At 38.7% G+C, this 19,511-nt stretch overlaps 1 protein-coding gene across 6 annotated transcripts in view; it reads right to left on the bottom strand.

The window, feature by feature from the left end:
• Positions 1 to 19,511, bottom strand: part of LOC115217867 — a 60,253-nt gene that overhangs the window by 19,423 nt on the left and 21,319 nt on the right. For 5 of the 6 annotated variants that reach the window (XM_036507914.1, XM_036507912.1, XM_036507913.1 and 2 more), the window contains 4 exons: positions 9,101 to 9,178; positions 8,483 to 8,615; positions 7,034 to 7,232; positions 5,180 to 5,229 (listed from right to left, as the gene is read on the bottom strand). In XM_036507914.1, the coding sequence (XP_036363807.1) occupies positions 5,180 to 5,229; positions 7,034 to 7,232; positions 8,483 to 8,615; positions 9,101 to 9,157 (439 nt within the window). In that variant the 5' untranslated portion in view covers positions 9,158 to 9,178. Of the gene's footprint in view, positions 1 to 5,179; positions 5,230 to 7,033; positions 7,233 to 8,482; positions 8,616 to 9,100; positions 9,179 to 19,511 lie in introns of those variants that run through there. The other variant, XM_036507915.1, reaches the window with a different exon arrangement.

Raw genomic sequence — 19,511 nt, 5'->3', positions numbered from 1 at the left:
AATTTGAAGATGAAAGATGCTTCTTTCAGTTTTTATCCATTCAGGAAGACATAGATGCATGTGTATATATGTGTGTATATGAGGTCTGATGAAAAAGTTACAGGACTGGTGCTATAAAAAGAAAATTACAACATTTAATCTCCTTCGAAATTATCCCCTTTTGAAATCACGTGCTTTCTTCAGTCTCATTTCCATTGCTGGAAGCATTCTTGGAACTCCCTTTTTGGGGGCTAATCAACAAGCAACCTCATTGCATCCCCTCGGATTTCCTCAACATCTTGAGGAAATCTTGTAAGGGTCACCCACTGTGAAGACTGAGCCTTGGTTTTGGCATCATAGCCATAGAACCATGAGTCATTACTTGTTATGACCGTTTTCAAAATGTTTTTTGTTTTCCCCGACCAAGGAGACCCTGCACAGCCAAAACCCTGACCTTCTTTTCGAGATGACCCCACTCTACACACTTTACTTCCAATCACTGCTACAAACAGCGGAAGAGAGCGAAAACGTTATAACTTAGTGTGCATGTGTGACAGAGTTCAAGGTCAGTCTGTGCCAAGCAGTTTCATTCTGCATACTCTAGCTATGTTACTATGATTGATTGATTGATTCTAGTTTCAGCTTATGAGCTGTGGCCATGCTGGGGCACCGCCATTTAGCAACATTTCTGATACTTTTTAATCAGACTTCATATGTATGCATGTATGTGTGTGTATATATATATATATCATTGGATGATGTCATCAGGTATCTTATCCCTGGATGGGTGTATACATTCATTGAACCAGATTGGATATGAACTTAAAAACTACATTTCTCAAGTTAGTTTCTTATCTATCAGACAAGTAACGTGTACTTAATGGCCTGCTGAGTTAAAATACCTTATAAAATTACTGTTTCATTAACAGTGTTTCGTTTCAATGCTGCACTATACTCCAGAACACTACAGAACATACCAATAGATTTTAACCATCACATGAAGGTGCGTGGCTTAGTGGTTAGGGCCATTGGCTCACGGTTGTAAGGTCATGAGTTCAATTTCCGGCGACACATTGTGTCCTTGGGCAAGACACTTTATTTTCATGTTGCTCCAGTCCACTCAGCTGGCATAAATGAGTAGTACCTGTATTTCAAAGGGCCAGCCTTGTCACACTCTGTGTCATGCTGAATCTCACTGAGAACTACGCTAGGGGTACACGTGTCTGTGGATTGCTCAGTCACTTGCACCTTTAATTTCACAAGCAAGCTGTTCTGTTGATCAGATCAGCTGGGACCCTTGTCGTCATAATCGACAGAGTGCTCCTATGTAATACATGTGAAAAATATCTTGTCTCTTAATAAATAATATTTAAAGAGAGGAAAAGGACCATGTTTTGATTTCATTGGCAACTGAGTACCCTCTCTGACTATCCACAGAGACACCTCTTATAAACCCATTTTTGATAAAAGTTTTAAATGAATTAGATAGACTGATTTGAATATACTTTAAATACTTGACAGCTAGTTTAATTACTAAGTTGCTGGTTCGTTAACAGTGTTTAGTTCTAATGCTGATATTGCACTATAGAATGCATACATAAAGATTTTTAGCCAACATTTTATGTATATATATATATATAGACAAATATAAACACAGAGGGGGCTGGCAATGACCACGATTGGTTGGTGCTTTTTATGTGCCACCAGCACGGAAGCCAGTCAAGGCAGCGCTGGCATCGGTCATGTTCAGATGGTGCTTTTTATGTACCACAGGCACAGGGATCAGAACTACAATTTCCATTTGATTTTAGTTTTGATGTATTTGACTCAATAGGTCTGCTCAATCACAGCATATCACCCTACGATCCAAGGTACTTTTGAGTGGGCTGGTTATGCGACACTGGTATAGGTAACAGCTGTGACCTCACTTGATTTGCTGGGTCACTATACATACAGTTTAGGTTAAAAATCTATAGATATATTCTGTAGTATAAATACAGCATAAGAACATTATTATCCTTAGAAAATTACTATTTTTAAATCTCACAATGGGAAATATTCAGCAACGGTACTTTGTAGTAAAGATTGTTTGCCAACATAACATGACAGTCCTGGTTTAGGATGAATGTTGCTGTAATTTAGCCCCAGGAGACATCGTCTTCATCTGGCTATACGACACAATCTGAAGGGAAATAACCCAGAAATCACAATACACAGATATTATTTTGAGCTGGGGGTGCTAGATTCCCTTGTTTGAAAATATAAGGACACAGATCATGTCATATTAGCCAGCTGGAGACGATGTCTCCTGGGGCTAAATTACAGCAACATTCGTCCTAAACCAGGACTGCCGTGTTATGTTGGCAAACAATCTTTATTGCATTATTATTCTTAGCTTAAACATAGTGGTTGCTTGTTCGAATCCTGTCTGGTACAATGTACACACATTTGGAACAAGACACCTGATGGTGATAATTACATTGAGCAGGTGCAAATATTGAAGGATCTTTCATCTGAAAAACCAGGTGAATAATCTGAAACATTAACTTCTTAAAACTGAAGTAAAATAAAAGCAAATTAGCATGAATAAAGCAATGTTCACTCAGCAAATATTATATAAACAAATTTTTACTTCCTGCACATCTGGTATCTTACTGTCAGTCACTTTAGGAGAGAGTATCAGATTATTACAACATTATAATCATAACATGGTGTTCAACTGTTACCGATTGAGAGCAATGAAGAGGTGGGGGGGGAATTATCAGGGTTTTATGCTTATTCAATACATCTTACATGTATTTCATTAACAACAATAATTGTTATATAATGAATACCTCATAAACAGATTATATCATCAAATCATCAGAGGCTGCATAATATAAGGTTACTAAAGGATATTGGACAGCATTTGTTGATACATCATCATCATCATCATCGTTTAATGTGTGCTTTCCATGCTGGCATGGGTTGGATGGTTTGACTGAGGACTGGTGAGCCAGAAGGCTGCACCAGGCTCAATCTCATCTGGCAAAGTTTCTACAGCTGGATGCCCTTCCTGAAGTCAACCACTCCAAGAGTGTAGTGGATGCTTTTATGTGCCACCAGCATGAGAGCCAGTCAGGTGGTTCTGGCAATCACCACACTCAAAAGGTGTCTTTTATGTGCTACCTGCACGGGAGCCAGTCTGACGGCACTGGCAACGATCATGCTCGAATGGTGCTTTTTACATGCCACCGGCACGGAAGCCAATCTGTGGCCCTGGCAATGATCAAGCTCAGATGGGCTATTAACGTACCACTGGCACGAGTGCCAATCAGGCGGTACTGTCATCGGCCACATCAGCTATTTTGGTTTAGATTTTACTTGCCTCAACAGGTCTTCACAACCAGAGTTTAGTGTCCAATGAAGGAAAGGTATGCATAAGTGGGCTGGTTACACTCCTGGCATAAGCCACAGGTTATGGTCTCACTTGGCTTGCTGGTTCTTCTCAAGCACAGTATATTTCCAAAGGTCTCAGTCAGTAGTCATTACCTCTGTGAAACCTAATGTTCAAATGTCATGCTTCACCACCTCATCCCAGGTCTTCTTGGGTCTACCTCTTCCACAGGTTCCCTCACATGCTAGGGTGTGGCATTTTTCACACAGCAAAGCAATGTAACACAGTCCAATATCCATTATATAACTTTAATTTAAATTTGTTGTGCAACCCGACAGTTTTACGATATAATGTGTTTATGAGGTGTTTGCTTATATAACAAATATTGTTAATGGAATATGTGTAAGATGTATTGAATGAATGTAAAAACTTATCTCCATACTTGTGTTCAAAATTTTGGAATGAAATACAGAAGGAGCATAGAATAATACAATTGCTCTTCGCATAGAAGAGAACGTGGAGTTCAAAAAATTGGTAATATGCTTTGACCAATAAATCACACAAATACATAGAGATGAGAACATCAGTGATAGACAAGTGGTGTTGCTCATATCCAGTCTTGTGTGGGTAACATGCCTGGCCTTGCTTGGAAACAGGTGAGGGTATGGTGACAGGAAGAGCATCCAGCTGCGGGAAATCTGCCTCAACAAATTCTACCTGACCTAGGCATATAAGGAAACAAGGACAGAGAAAGATATTAATGATGACGCTAATGATGCTAATGATGCTATTCCATTTCCATTTAACCTTCAAATTCTTACAACTGTTTTTTTCCATGCTGACATAGGTCAGACGAGGATTTTGGATGCAGTCTTCTACAGATGGTTGACGATAAAAGATACCAAGTGGCACTCAATCCAAATCTGTATCGATTTGTGTTTAAATATATTTGGAAATAACACCAGTATGGGAAGATATGAGGTTTTACAAATCCAAACATAAATCCTAAAGGATAGGCATTATTTTTAATAATTAAGTCATTGGCACCTGTGCCAGTGGCATGTAAAAGACACCCACTACACTCTCTGTGTGGTTGGCATTAGGAAGGGCATCCAGCCATAGGAATCTTGCCAAATCAGATTGGAACCTGGGGCAGCTTCCTGGCTAACCAGTTTTCAGTGAAACCGTCCAACCCATGCCAGCATGGAAAGCAGACAGATGATGATGATGAACAAGATGACAGGTATGAGGCTTGAAATACTTGTCCTGTTGTAAGGATTGCTGAGACCCCTTCGGTCATGACTGACCATGGGATTGCACCTAGTAAGTTACCCTCCCAGGCATAACTCCAGTCAAGGTTGTTTATGGAAGACCAGCAGTCGCCCATGCATACCAGCCTCCCCGCTCCACGCCACCAGTGTTATCCAAGGGAAAGGCAAAGGGGCCGATACAGCTTGGCACCTGTGACGTTGCAACTCATTTCTACAGCTGAGTGAGCTGGAGCAACGTGAAATAAAGTGTCTTGCTCAAGAACACAACATGCAGCCCAGTTTGGGATTCAAACTCACAACCTCATGCTCGTAAGCTCAATGCTCTAACCACTGAGCCATGCCTCTTCAGAAGGCATAAGGATTATATTCAAAATAAAAGTGAATATACTCTACATTCTCTAATGTATTGAGTTCTTCCTTATCTAAGCATCATGTATGTACCCACCCACTCAAAGACACACAAACACAGGTAGAGAGAGAGATACATGCACACACATCAAGGAATTAGTAATGCAGGTGATAGATCTTTGTGAAATGACCAGTCCCAGCTTACCTATGTCAGAGTTTGGTACTGAAAGCACTGTCACTGATTCAGAAGAATCTCTGAAATTGGTAAAAGAAAAAAAAAAAAAAGAAATCATAATGGTACAGCAAAAGTGAAATACAAAATGCTTAAACAATAAATAAATCAATGTACACGCGTATGTATATGTATGTTTCTATGTGCATATACATGTGTGTTTGTGTGTGTGTGTGTGTATATACTCTTTTATTTGTTTCAGTCATTTGACTGCAGCCATGCTAGAGCACCACCTTTAGTTGAGCAAATCGGCCCCAGGACTTAATCTTTGTAAGCCTAGTACTTATTCTATCGGCCTCTTTTGCCGAACTGCTAAGTTACTTGGACATAAACACACCAGCATCGGTTGTCAAGCGATGTTGGGGGACAAACACAGACACATAAAACATATACACACACATACATACATATATATATACATATGACGGGCTTCTTTCAGTTTCCGAAGATACTTGCCCAAGGTGCCACGCAGTGGGACTGAACCCAGAACCATGTAGTTCGTAAGCAAGCTACTTACCACACAGCCACTCCTACGCCTATATATGCATACTTATATACATAACGTGATGGTATATTGCCAACTTAATGTGGCAGTCCCATGAAAGGGAAGAATGTTACTGTTATTTAGCCCTAGGAAACACCGTTTCCTGTTGGACTTGACACATTTCATGTGTCCTTATGTTTTCAAAGGAGGAGATAAACACCTCCGATCAGCAAATCCAGCATCCAGAGACTAGTTTCAGAGTCCTTGCTCATCATCAGTCTGGGGTAGCATGGCTTGCTACCTGTCGATGCTTATTCACCCTTGAAAACATATAGATTTCAAGTGAAATACATTCCCCTTTCAAAACATAAGAAGACAATTATTCTGTGCTGATGAAGGGAAATAACCCGGAAATCACAATACACAGATATTGTTTTGAGCTGAGTTGGGGTACTAGATTCCCTTGTTCGAAAATAAGACACTGATCATGTTGTATATTCAGCTGGAGACGATGTCTCCTGGGGCTAAATTACAGCAACATTAGTCCTAAACCAGGACTGCATGTTATGTTGGCAAATAATCTTTACTCCATAATAATAATGGTTTCGAATTTTTCCACAAGGGCAACCATTCTTGGCAGGAGGGGATAAGTCAATTACATTCTCCCCTAGTACACAACTGGTACTTAATTTATTGACCCCAAAAGACTAAGCATTTCGTCCAGCATGCTAACGATTCTGACAGCTCACCACCATAAGAATAATAATAATAATAATAATAATAATAATAATCCTTTCTACTGGAAGCACAAGGATTCAAATGTGGAGGAAGGGATTAAGTCGATTACATTGATCCCAGTGCATAACTGGTACTAATTTTATCAACTCCATGAAAGGATGAAAGGCAAAGTCGACCTTGGCAGAATTTGAACTCAGAACATAAAGACAGACGAAATACCGCTAAGCATTTCACCTGGCGTGCTAACGTTTCTGCCAGCTTGCCACCTTAACCCTTTAGTATTCAAACTGGCCATATCCGGCCAAAATAGCTAGTCTGTTTTATGTTCAAACTGACCAGATCCAGGCTCTCACACCTACCCTACAATGTTATTCTACATTAAGTAATTACACCATCAAGATCTTGAAGATATGAGATAATGCATGATTAATTCAAATCAATGGGAATCAATAGGCATTATGTTTGATAGAATAATCTGAACACTAAAGGGTTAATAATGATAATATTAATAACAACAAGAACAATAATAATAATAATAATGGTGATGAGGATGATGAGAGATACTCAGCCCTCAACAGAGAAGAGAGAAAATATGCAAAACCTACTCAGAACCATCCAGCGATAAAGGTGAGGCTTTTTCCGTTGAATGCGATGCAGACAATTCAGGTTGGTTGAGAGGAAGTTGCCGTAAGGGGATGAAATCATTGCTGGAAACATTATCAGGGAAGTCAATGAATTCAATAGGGTCTTCTTCTTCAGCTGCTGCTTCATCTTCTTCATCTTCTTCTTCTTCTTCTACCTCATCTGAAATGAAACAGATAACAGAGATAATAACATAATGAGCCAACGATGTTGGATTTCTCAGCTATTAACTGTAAATACACATTCTACATTTCTATGCTATATGTATACTGTGACTATATATATTAAGATATATTTAGTAGCCAGTAGATACTAGTAGCCAGCGCCAACTCGACTGGCTTCTGTGCCGGTGGCACATAAAAAGCACCATCCGAACATGGCCAATGCCAGCGCCGCCCCGACTGGCTTCTGTGCCAGTGGCACATAAAACGCACCATCCGAACGTGGCCGATGCCAGCGCCGCCCCGACTGGCTTCCGTGCCAGTGGCACATAAAAAGCACCTTCCGAACGTGGCCAATGCTGGATCCCCCCTGGCACCTGTGCAGGTGGCACGTAAAAAGCACCCACTACACTCGCAGAGTGGTTGGCGTTAGGAAGGGCATCCAGCCGTAGAAACTCTGCCAGATCAGACTGGAGCCTGGTGCAGTCCCTGGCTTCCCAGACCCCGATCGAACCGTCCAACCCATGCTAGCGTGGAAAACGGATGTTAAATGATGATGATGATGATGATGATTTATTCTCTAGAAAAACGATGACACCATGGTGATCTCATTCTTGCTCACAACATCATAAGCGGAAAGTGTAACCTCTCGAAAGAGCTGTTCTTCACTCCTGCTCCAGAGAGTCGGCTGCGGGGTCACTCTGAAAAGCTCTATCTGCGATGATTTCATCTCAATCGAAAGAAAGGGACTTTCTCCGTCCGGGTTGCGGATCCGTGGAATAAGCTGCCAGACGAGATAGTGAAGAGGCTGACGACCGCTCGGTTCAAAGTTTCTCTTGACCAGAAATGGCCGGAACTCTTTGCATGAACACCCTCCCTGTACATAACTCCATGTCCCCCTACAAGGCCTTGCCTTTTGCTTTTTGAGCCAAAAAATTAACTTAACTTAAATATATATATATATACAGGCCAATAAGGAAACTCCTACATGGTCAATTTACCTGTTAGAAATAGCAATGAAATTTCCTTTTTAATCAAAGGTACCATCTGAAGCAGGGGTAGGCCACATCTCATAATGTACTCCTTCTCTCTCTGTGGATTAGCTCTACATGAAGTAGTTAAGAAATGAACAGCCATATTGCAGGCCCCAACGACCCTTTCAAGACAACTCTGCAGACTTAATGAGAATAAAAGGATTTACAGCAGGTAAATAAGAAGAACAAAGAAAGGAGGTAAACAATTTTTCAGTACCTTTGTTATCTGCAGAACCTTCCGCTTTGTCACCAGAAGTGCCACGCCTCTTCCTACAGCCGTAATGTACGGTGTCATCTTGGATGAACTCAATGGAACTGCTGGAGAGGGAACCTAAATCGGGATTCAGAGCCTGAAAGGAGAAAGATTGAAAAAACAAAGAAAAACATTAGAAATGCATGTGTGTATATATATATATATATATAATTGCATATATTTATTTATTATCATCTGGGGTAATAATCTCATAACCTGCATTTCAAAGCTCCAATACAGTTATCGGCTATCATATGCCAACATACAGCAGGGTTACTCCTTTTAAATACATGTGGAACTCCATTTTTGTGAGGAGAATTTATATAAAAAATTTATAAGACAAGAAAATGGAAATGAACAAGCTTTAATCACAAATCATAGCCTGTTGCTTTATAAGCATTTTAAAGCCTCACAACACTCTTGGAGTGGTTGGCGTTAAGAAGGGCCTCCAGCCACAGAGACCATGCCAAGTCAGATTAGAAACCTGATTGATTAGAACCAAGAGGAACTATTTTGGTTTTTGGAATGGCAAATAAAGAAACAGTCTTTCAGTTGATTCTGAATAATGGTAGCAATACATACGTTCAGTTCACCGGAATGTGTCAGGTATGTCCATGTGTCTTTTTCTTCATTTTCCATATTAACCGAAGTCTGAAGTTCCTGATATATAAAAGAACATGAAATAATAAATTAGATGTTTAAATAGAAAAAATACTATTTGCACACACCTAAGGAAAAGCTCTCATACACACACACACACACACACACACACACATACATATATATATATATATATATATATATATATATATATATATTTATATATATACACAAACGTAAAAGACTTTCTCACTTCCCGAGCATTAAACTAATACATCTGTTTGTTGTTTACACACCCGTCTTTGTCTTTTGTTTTGTTTTTTTGTAAATTCTCACTATATGTATATATATATATAAGAATTTTTTGCGTAATAAGATAACAAACCAAGGCTGTATAGATATTAGAGCATTTATAGATAGAAGGTCTTCCAGCTATCTATAAATGCTTTAATATCTATAAATGCTTTAATATCTATACAGCCTTGGTTTTTTATCTTATTACGCAAAAAAATCATATATACACACACTGACATAGAACCAACATTAAACCATTTATTCACAATATTACCGAATCTGGAACTCAACTATGGTCTGTCTATAACACATATATTCAGCATTACTTGACACCATTATCTTTTATTACCTCAATTTCTCACTATATATATATATATATTCAAAAGTTTACTGGACAAAAAGAAACACACACACACATATATGTATATATATAGTTCAAATTTACAGAAAACTAAAGAAGAAGACGGGTGAAGGAGCAACAAGCGGGTGTATCGGTTTAACGCTCAGGAAGAATGGAAAAGTCTTTGACATTTCAAGCCTACACTCTTCTTCGAGAAAGGATTAAGAGGGAAAAAAAATGGAGAGAGGAAAAGAAATGTGTAAGGCTTAATGGTTCAACATGACGAAATGGTATTAAGAAGGGCATCCAAATGTAGAAACTGTTTGGTTTTGCTAGATTAAAAATATTTAACCGAATTTCCCAAAAAATGTTCTCAAACATCTCTCGCACCCGTCTGTGTGTGTGTGTACAGACACAGAGACAGACAGACAAATGCATGTATATATTCTTTCATAAAATTGTTTCAGTCATCTGACTGCAGCCATGCTGGATCACCACCTTTAGTCGAGCAAATCGACCCCAGGACTTATTCTTTGCAAGCCTAGTACTTACTCTATCAGTCTCTTTTGTCGAACCTCTAAGTTACAGGGACATAAACACACCACCATCAGTTGTCAAGCAATGTTAGGCGGGGGAGGGACAGACACAGACACACAAACATACACACACACACACACATCATCATCATCGTTTAACATCTGCTTTCCCTGCTTGCATGGGTTGGACAATTTTGACTGAGGGCTGGCGAACCAGATGGCTGCACCAGGCTCCAATCTTGATCTGGCAGAGTTTCTACAGCTGTACGCCCTTCCTAACGCCAACCACTCCGAGAGTGTAGTGGGTGCTTTTACGTGTCACCTGCACAGGGGCCCAGTCAGGCGGTACTGACAATGACCTCGCTTGAATCTTTTTACAAATGCCACCGGCACAGGTGGCCAGTAAGGTGACACTGGTAACGATCACGCTCAAATGAGAATCTTTTTACACACACACATATATATATATATATATATATATATAGGACGAGCTTCTTTCAGTTTCCATCTACCAAATCCACTCACAAGGTTTCGGTCGGTCCAAGGCTATAGTAGAAGACCCCTGCCCAAGGTGCCACGCAGAGGGAAGCATGTGGTTGGTAAGCAAGCGACTTACCACACAGCCACTCCGGTGCCTATTTATATATATTTGTTGAAAGAGGATGATTCATGTTCTCTGTGTGATCCTTCAAGTGACAAAACGAATGAAACATCAACCTTCAAATGAATGTATACGCATCTGTCTATTTGTATATATACACACACACACACATATATATATATATATATATATAAATAGAGAAATGTGTGTGTGCGTGTGTGTGCATGGCATTGTGCCATCTTGTTTTGTCTGACTCATGAAGACATCTGAGTTGTGTCACCTTACTTCCTCTCTCCACCCCCACCACCACCGTTTCACATGTAACATTTATACAAATGTTAATTAATTATACATTCAACATCTAATTACTTCTTTGATAGACGGCAGTGTTTAATAAAATGAAACACAACATATCTATATTTAACAGACACACATATATATATTTATATGTATATACATGTACATGTGTAGCATATATATATATATATATATATATATATATATATGTATATATATATCTATTTATTTATATATAGACATATATAGAGGAAGAGAGACATATATATATATATACACAGATAAATAGATAGATATATACATATACACAGATACATAAATATATATATATATATATATATATGGACACATACACACACACTTGTATATATCATCATCATCATTTAACATCTGTCTTCCATGCTGGCATGGGTTGGACAGTTTGATAGGAGCTGTTGAGCCCACAACAAATTCCACTGGGGTCTGTTTTGGCAAGGTTTTTATGGCTGAATGCCCTTCCTAATGCCAACCACTTCAGACATATGAATATTTAACAGACATATAAACTCACATATATTTCCAGCAGCACATTTGCCAATCACAAGCAAATATAATTTATTCGTAGCAATTAACAGGTTTGTGCTAATTGTTTTCGGGTGGCTGTGTGACCGTGAGCAGCCACAGATACCCTCTCAGTCAGCTTTGCTTTCGGTCAAGCAGAACATTGAAGATGTGACAGTGAAAGAGAGGTGGGGGGGGAGAGGAGATAGGGATGGTGGGGAGATAGAGAGATGGAGGAGAGGAGGATGCATCGGCAATCGGCCAATACTCATATTCAGTTCTGTAGACTGGGGGCAATGTGAAAGGGGTGCCTCGGGCTCAAGAATACAGTGTCCTATCTAGTCTAGAAATTGAACTCGTGAGCTTATGCTTCTCACATCACACGAAACACATGTATACACATACATACATAAGTATGTATGTGTGTGTGTGTGTGTGTGTGTGTGTGTTTCTGTTTGTGTGTATGGAACATGTGACTAATTCATGAACGTCAGAGACTGCATTCCAATGGCAAGTTGTTTTTGGCAAATGCCTAGATTATGTCGCTTCCGAAGATGTATTTTATGTGAAAAGAACAAGAATAGAGACAAAAGCTAATTCAAACTGAGAAAACATCCAATAATAATAACAATGATAATAATAACAATAAGAAGATGAAGAAGAATGATAGCAAAAGGGGCTGATTGTTACCTAGCTCAGATAACAGGAAACCCCAAAATGGCAGAAATTCAAAAGATAGTGCTCATGGAAACTGTCCATATCCTACATAAAATACTGTCTATGTAATCTCAAATTTTAAAACAAACATAATTTTCTTATGGTTTCTTAAACATTCTCTAGAACAACACTAAGTACAAAACCAAATACATGGCACCCTAGGCATAACACCAACATGAACTTCTAATTTGTTGCCTCTTGAGGTCTCTGGGTGAGGCTTGGAGCCAACTTGTACAAATACAAACCAAAAGTCAAACATAGAATAATAATAATAATAACAACAATAATACAACAAAAGACTGCAGCACACCTCAAAAGAAAAGAACTGACGCAATACAATACCGGGTCGAGTTTGCACACACCCAGCAGCAGAAAAGAGCCCACACTGCTGCACACAGCCAGCAACATGGAGGTGTAGCTAGTGATGCAGTGGAAATTTGCCTCAAACTACCAAATTTTGAACAATTACAATAATAATAATAAGAAGAAGAATATCTGGAACTAGAAGTAGCCTGAATGTGGAATGTAGAAACAGAAACAATCCCTATAGTAATAGGTGCATTAAGTATGATTATAAACACCAGGACTTAACGAATGTATATAACATACAGAAAATAGCATTACTAGGCACCACATACATCCGACATAAAGGGTGAAGGACTTATTCTTTGCAAGCCTAGTACTTTTTCTATTGGTCTCTTTGGCCAAACTGCTAAGTTACGGGGACGTAAACACACCAGCATCGGTTGTCAAACAAAGTTGGGGGACAAACACAGACACACACACACACACACATATATATATATATATGCATACGATGGGCTTCTTTCAGTTTCTGTCTACCAAATCGACTCACAAGGCTTTGGTCGGCTCAAGGCTATAGTAGAAGACACTTGCCCAAGGTGCCACACAGTGGAACTGAACCTGGAACCATGTGGTTGGTAAGCAAGCTACTTACCATACAGTCTTCATCTTTTGTTTTTTTCGTAAACCCTCCCTTTATATATATGTGTGTGTGTGTTTGTGTCTGTCTGAGTCTGTCCCCCCCCCCTAACATTAGTGGTGTATTTATATCCCAATAACTTAGTGGTGCAGCAAAAGAGGTCAGTAGAATAAGTACTAGGCTTGCAAAGAATAAGTCCCAGGGTCGATTTGCTTGACTAAAAGGCAGTGCTCCAGCATGGCCACAGTCAAATGACTGAAACAAGTAAAAGAGTATAACTTCACATGAAAACAAACATTATATTCATTTATGTATGCATGTATGTGTGTGTGTGTGCATGTACACATGTATGTTTACTTGAATCCTTGCATAACTATTCCGAGTGCAAATAAGAATGGTCTGTCACAATTTGCAGCTTGTATGCAATCAGTGACATCATTGTTTATGTTTTGGCAGCAGCCAAAAACTAAGTCTGCATCTCTTTGTGAAGAAATTCCTTGACAATGATGATGACATAATAATTTCCAGTTAATTTCTTAGAGTTCTATACTTTAGATATATATTAGAAAATTACCATTTCTAAATCTCACAACGTGAGATATTCAGCAACAGTACTTTGGAGTAAAGATTGTTTGCCAACATAACATGGCAGTCCTGGTTTAGGACTAATGTTGCTGTAATTTAGCCCCAGGAGACATCGTCTCCAGCTGGCTATACAACATAATCTGTGTCCTTATATTTTCAAGCAAGGGAATCTAGCACCCCCCTCCACCACTCAGCTCAAAACAATATCTGTGTATCATGATTCCTGGGTTATTTCCCTTCATCAGCACAGAATAATTGTTCAGCTTGAGGTGGCGCTGCCAAATTCTCATTCGAAATATATAGTGTTGAAAGTGACAGCTAGTCACTGATTTATAAATTAGAAAATTACTATTTTAAAATCTCACAATGTGAGATATATTATACATCAACACTAATGTAACTAATGGAACGTAGAATAAGAGAGAGGAAAATATCACTTGGAAAGAGGTGAGGAGGAGGAGGAGGAGAAGTATAAGTGCTTCAAGTAAGAAGAAACAAAAAACAGAGATTAAACAGCTTTGAGGAGGGAGAGGAGGGAGAGGCAGCGATATAATAAGAGGGACAATAAAAAGGGCTGACCAAGAGTATAAAGAGAGAGAGAGAGAGAGGATGTAGTTGTTTGGTTTTAGGTCAATCCTGATCTTTGGTGGATAACATTCCGGACATAACATCCTTGTTTTGTTTTTGTATTTTACTCCAGGCACTGTGTACTTTAGAGTACATTATTCAATGAACCCATCCCTTGTTCTTCTTTTTAAGACGGGAGATTGTAATTTGAGGGAAATTTGGCTGCTATTTCCATTAGCCAAGCGACAAAATAGTCTTCTAAGGTGGTGAGCTGGCAGAAACGTTAGCACACTGGGCAAAATGCTTAGCTGTATTTCGTCTGTCTTTACATTCTGAGTTCAAATTCCACTGAACAACCTGAAACAAGCTGAGAGACTAATAAAGAAGGAATTCTTTGCAAATGGGAGAGGGGATTCTTTTTTTGTGATGTTTAAAGGATGGTTTACACTTCACAGCACAACTGATCCCAATAAAGTCAATTGTGGTGTGAACATGATCTGAATCTGTCTTTATTGTTTTGATTTATATTTTCCAGTTTTGGAATTGTGTAGGGGACAAAAGACAAACAAAACTTAAACAGGGTCTGTGTGTCTTCCCATTTTAACCCTTTCATTATCAACCTGGCTGAAACCAGCTCTGGCTCTGAGTACAAATGTCTTGTTTTCATAAGTTTTGAATTAACCCTTTCGTTACCGTATTTCTATTGAAATGCTCTGTTTTTCTCGCAATTAATTTTAAATATAACAAACAATTTAGTAAAATAACTTAGTTATCATTAAGCTGGTGTTAGGAAGATAAATTGTGACAAAGGTTTGGTGGAAGATTTTAATTAAAAACTTATGTAAACAAGACATTTGTACTCAGAGCCAGAGCCGGTTTCAGCCAGGTTGGTAACGAAAGGGTTAAAGTCTTCCACCAAACCTTAGTCACAATTTATGTTCCTAATTTTATCTTAATGATAACTAAGTTATTTTACTAAATTTTTTGTTATATTTAAAGTAATTGAAAGAAACCTGACAGAGCATCTCAAAATAAATACAGTAACGGAAGGGTTAAGAGAGTAATTTGAGAAAAATTTAGTTGCAAGTCACACAAAGGCACAACATCTTTCACTCACTGATTAACCCCAATTGATTAGGGGACGAAAGACAAACAAAACTTAAACAGGGTCTGTGTTCCTTCCCATTTTGAGGGAGTAATTTGAGAGAAATTTAGTTGCTATTTCTAACAGGTCACACAATGGTACATCTCCTTTCAGTCACTGATTAATCCAAGTCAACAAAGATCAAACAGGACATGTGACACACAATGCTACTGTTCAGGAAACGTCACTTTGACGGTGAGTCAAATTTGATGATGACGATGATCCTCATCATCACCTGCACGGGATGTTTAGCAAGAACTTTCGGAACTTTCATCTGTCATCTAAGATAGGAGAGTCCGCAATGTACATCTCTGTCATCATCATCATCATCATCATTTAAAGTCCGTTTTCCGTGCTAGCATGGGTTGGACTGTGTATGTATATAATAATAATAATAATAATAATAATAATAATAATAATAATAATATTAACAATGATATTTAATACTTCTATTATATGTAATTTTCTAGATGGTGTAATTTAGTTTTTCATTTTGAATTGATAAAAGCTGGTTTTTTCTAATCTCTCTATATATATATATGTGTGTGTGAGTGTGTGTGTGTGTGTATATATATATATATATATATATATATATACACATACATATCTACCTATGTATGTGTGTATGTGAGTGTATGTATGTGTCTATGTATCTATGTATGTGTATATTCTTCAATTCTTTTATTCTTTTACTTGTTTCAGTCATTTGACTGGGGCCATGCTGGAGCAGCGCCTTTAGTTGAACAAATCAACCCTAGGATTTATTCTTTGTAAGCCTAGTACTTATTCTATCAGTTTTTTTTGCTGAACCGCTAAGTTACAGGGGTGGGGGGTTGTAAACACTCCAACATCAGTAGTCAAGCGATGGTGTGAGGGGAGGACAAACACATACACACAAACACACACACATATATATGATGGGATTCTTTCAGTTTCCATCTTCTAAATGCATTCACAAGGCTTTGGTTGGCCCAAGCCTATAAAAAGACAACACTTGCCCAAGATGCCATGCGGTGGGACTGAACCCGGAACCATGTGGTTGGTAAGCAAGCTAATGACCACACAGCCACGCTTGTGTGTTTGTATGCATAATATGTATGTGTATGTGTATCTATGTATGTATGTATGTATGAGTGGGTATGTATCATCATCATCATCGTCGTCTTTTAACATCCGCTTTCCTTGCTGGCATGGGTTGGACACTTTGACTGAGGATTGCTGAGCCAGAAGGCTGCACCAGGCTCAATCTGATCTGGCAGAGTTTCAAAAGCTGGATGCCCTTCCTAACACCAACCACTCCCAGGGTGTAGTGGGTGCTTTTATGTGCCACTGGCACGAGGGCCAGTCTGGTGGTTCTGGCAATGACCACAGTCAAAAAGTGTTTTTTACATGTTACTTGCATGGGAGCCAGTCCAGTGGCACTGGCAACGACCACGCTCGCATGTTTTGTTTTTCATGTGCCGGTAAGGCGATGCTGGCAACAATCACGCTCAAATGGTGCCTTTAGCATTCAAACTGGCCACATCCAGCACAAGTATTCAACCTGTTACATGTACAGACTAACCGGATCCAGCCTCTCACACCTACCCTACAATGGCACTCTAAAAATAAACAATCCCATCATCAAAATCTTGAAGTAAAGAGATAACACATGATTAATTCATAACGATGTGAATTAACGAGCATTATATTTGACAGGGTAATCTGAATGTTAAAGGGTTTTACGTATGTGGCTGTGGATGTGTGTGTGAGTGTGTGTTAGTGCCTTCTTGTCTTAACATCACGTGACAGCTGTAAACGAGCGTCACCATCACGCAAGCAGTGTCCTTCATCTCCAATCTTCTTTGTTGTAAACATGTCTAGCCATGGAGAAATGTTACTTTGCTTAGAAAGAGGTGAAAGGTTGGCGATAGGAAAGGCATCCAGCTGTAGAAAATCTGCCTCAATCAATTCAGTGCAATGGAGGGAAAAGTGGATGTTATGATGATGATGATGGTAGTGGAAGTGGAAGTGGTGATGATGATGGTGACGACGATGATGACGATGATAGTGGTGGTGATGGTGCTGATGATGGTGGTGATGATGGTGGTGGTGGTAGTGACAGTGATGATGGTGGTGGTAGTGGTGATGATGATGATGGTGGTGATGGTGATGATGGTGGTGGTGGTGATGATGATGATGATGATAGTGGTGGTTATGGTGATGATGGTGATAGAATCCAGTTAAATTAATCAGCTATTTTGCAACACTGTCAACAGCTGATGTCAAGGTCTACCATAATGACAGTGATATATAATCTGCCATTATGAAGTGATAACGGATTGTTTAAAGGATTAAATTATGTTCTCTGACAATCACGTTGAACCACTGAAAGAGTTAGGGTTACACACGATAGCCATTACAACAACAACAACCCACACTGACAGGAGTTGTGGAATGTGGAACAGTTGAAAGCTTAATGAAGGAACCAACATGGCTGGCTGTGTGGTTAAGAAGTTTGGTTCCCAAACCATGTGGTTCTGGGTTCAGTTCCATAAAGGGGCATCTTGGGCCACTCTCTTTCACTGTAGATCCAGGCTCTCCAAAACCTTGCAAGGTCTGGTAGGTGTGGTGGTGTGGTAAGAGGTTTGATTCCCAATCTAATCACAAAAGTTCTGGGTTCAAGGGGGCCCCACTTTATATAATGCTCATTGGATACAGGAAATGACAAAGATAAACATTAGTTTATCAGGTATCATGTTTAAATTAAGCAGAAAATGGAGAATGGAAGGTGTATGGCGTGTGATCTCCATTTTCTATTTACTTTAAATTCTTATATACATAGTTGTGATACCTGTGCCAGTGGCACTGTAAAAAGCACCCACTACACTCAGGGAGTGATTGGCGCTAGGAAGGGCATCCAGCTGTAGAAACATTGCCAGATAAGACCGGAGCCTGGTGCAGCCTCCTGGCTTCCCAGACCCTGGTCGAACGGTCCAGCCCATGCTAGCATGGAAAACGGATGTTTAACGATGATGATGATATATATATATATATTGATAGATAGATAGATAGATAGATAGATAGATAGATAGATAGAATTTACTTGGAAAAGGATGCATGATGTTTGATCATATAATAATATAAATAATATATATAGATATTCATATATACATATATATATATGTACATACCTATATATATTGGTATATATACATGCATATATGGGTACAGGACATCAAAACACATAGACAGAATGAGAAACGAGAACATAAAAAACGAAACCGCGGGGTAGATAAAACAGGGGACAACTGATAAAGGGAATGTTCTTTATGTTGCCTATCTTGTTTCTCTGTTTTTTTATTCGTTGTTTGAAAAAAAGTTTTTCTTTTATGTTTTTGTTTTTATGCTTTCGTTTCTCAGCATGTCTACGTTTTTTTGTTTTTGTTTTTGATGTCCTGTACCCATATATGCATGTATATATACATATATGTAGGTATGTACATATATGTATATATGCATATATTTATATATTATCTATCTATATATATATATATAAACATATATATATATGTGTTTGTATGTATGTATGTATATGCTAACATCAAATAGTGAGAACGAATGCCCAACACCACATTGGTAGATAAATGTTGCTTATTTGTTGCAAATATCTATTAACATTACAAATACGCAATTCAAATACATTATGTGTGTGTATGGGTGCATATATATATATATATAAACACACCTTTTTATCTATATATAACTATACATGTCTATATGTGTGTCTGTCTAAAAATGAAAGCAGTACTGTTTTCAGCCTCAGCATTCTGAAAGCTTCACCTAGTTT

The sequence above is a fragment of the Octopus sinensis genome, linkage group LG12 (genome assembly GCF_006345805.1).
Source record: "Octopus sinensis linkage group LG12, ASM634580v1, whole genome shotgun sequence".
In the NCBI taxonomy this organism is placed as follows: domain Eukaryota; kingdom Metazoa; phylum Mollusca; class Cephalopoda; order Octopoda; family Octopodidae; genus Octopus; species Octopus sinensis.
The sequence above is the reverse complement of the archived record's forward strand: the minus strand, read 5'-3'. Positions and strand labels throughout refer to the sequence as shown.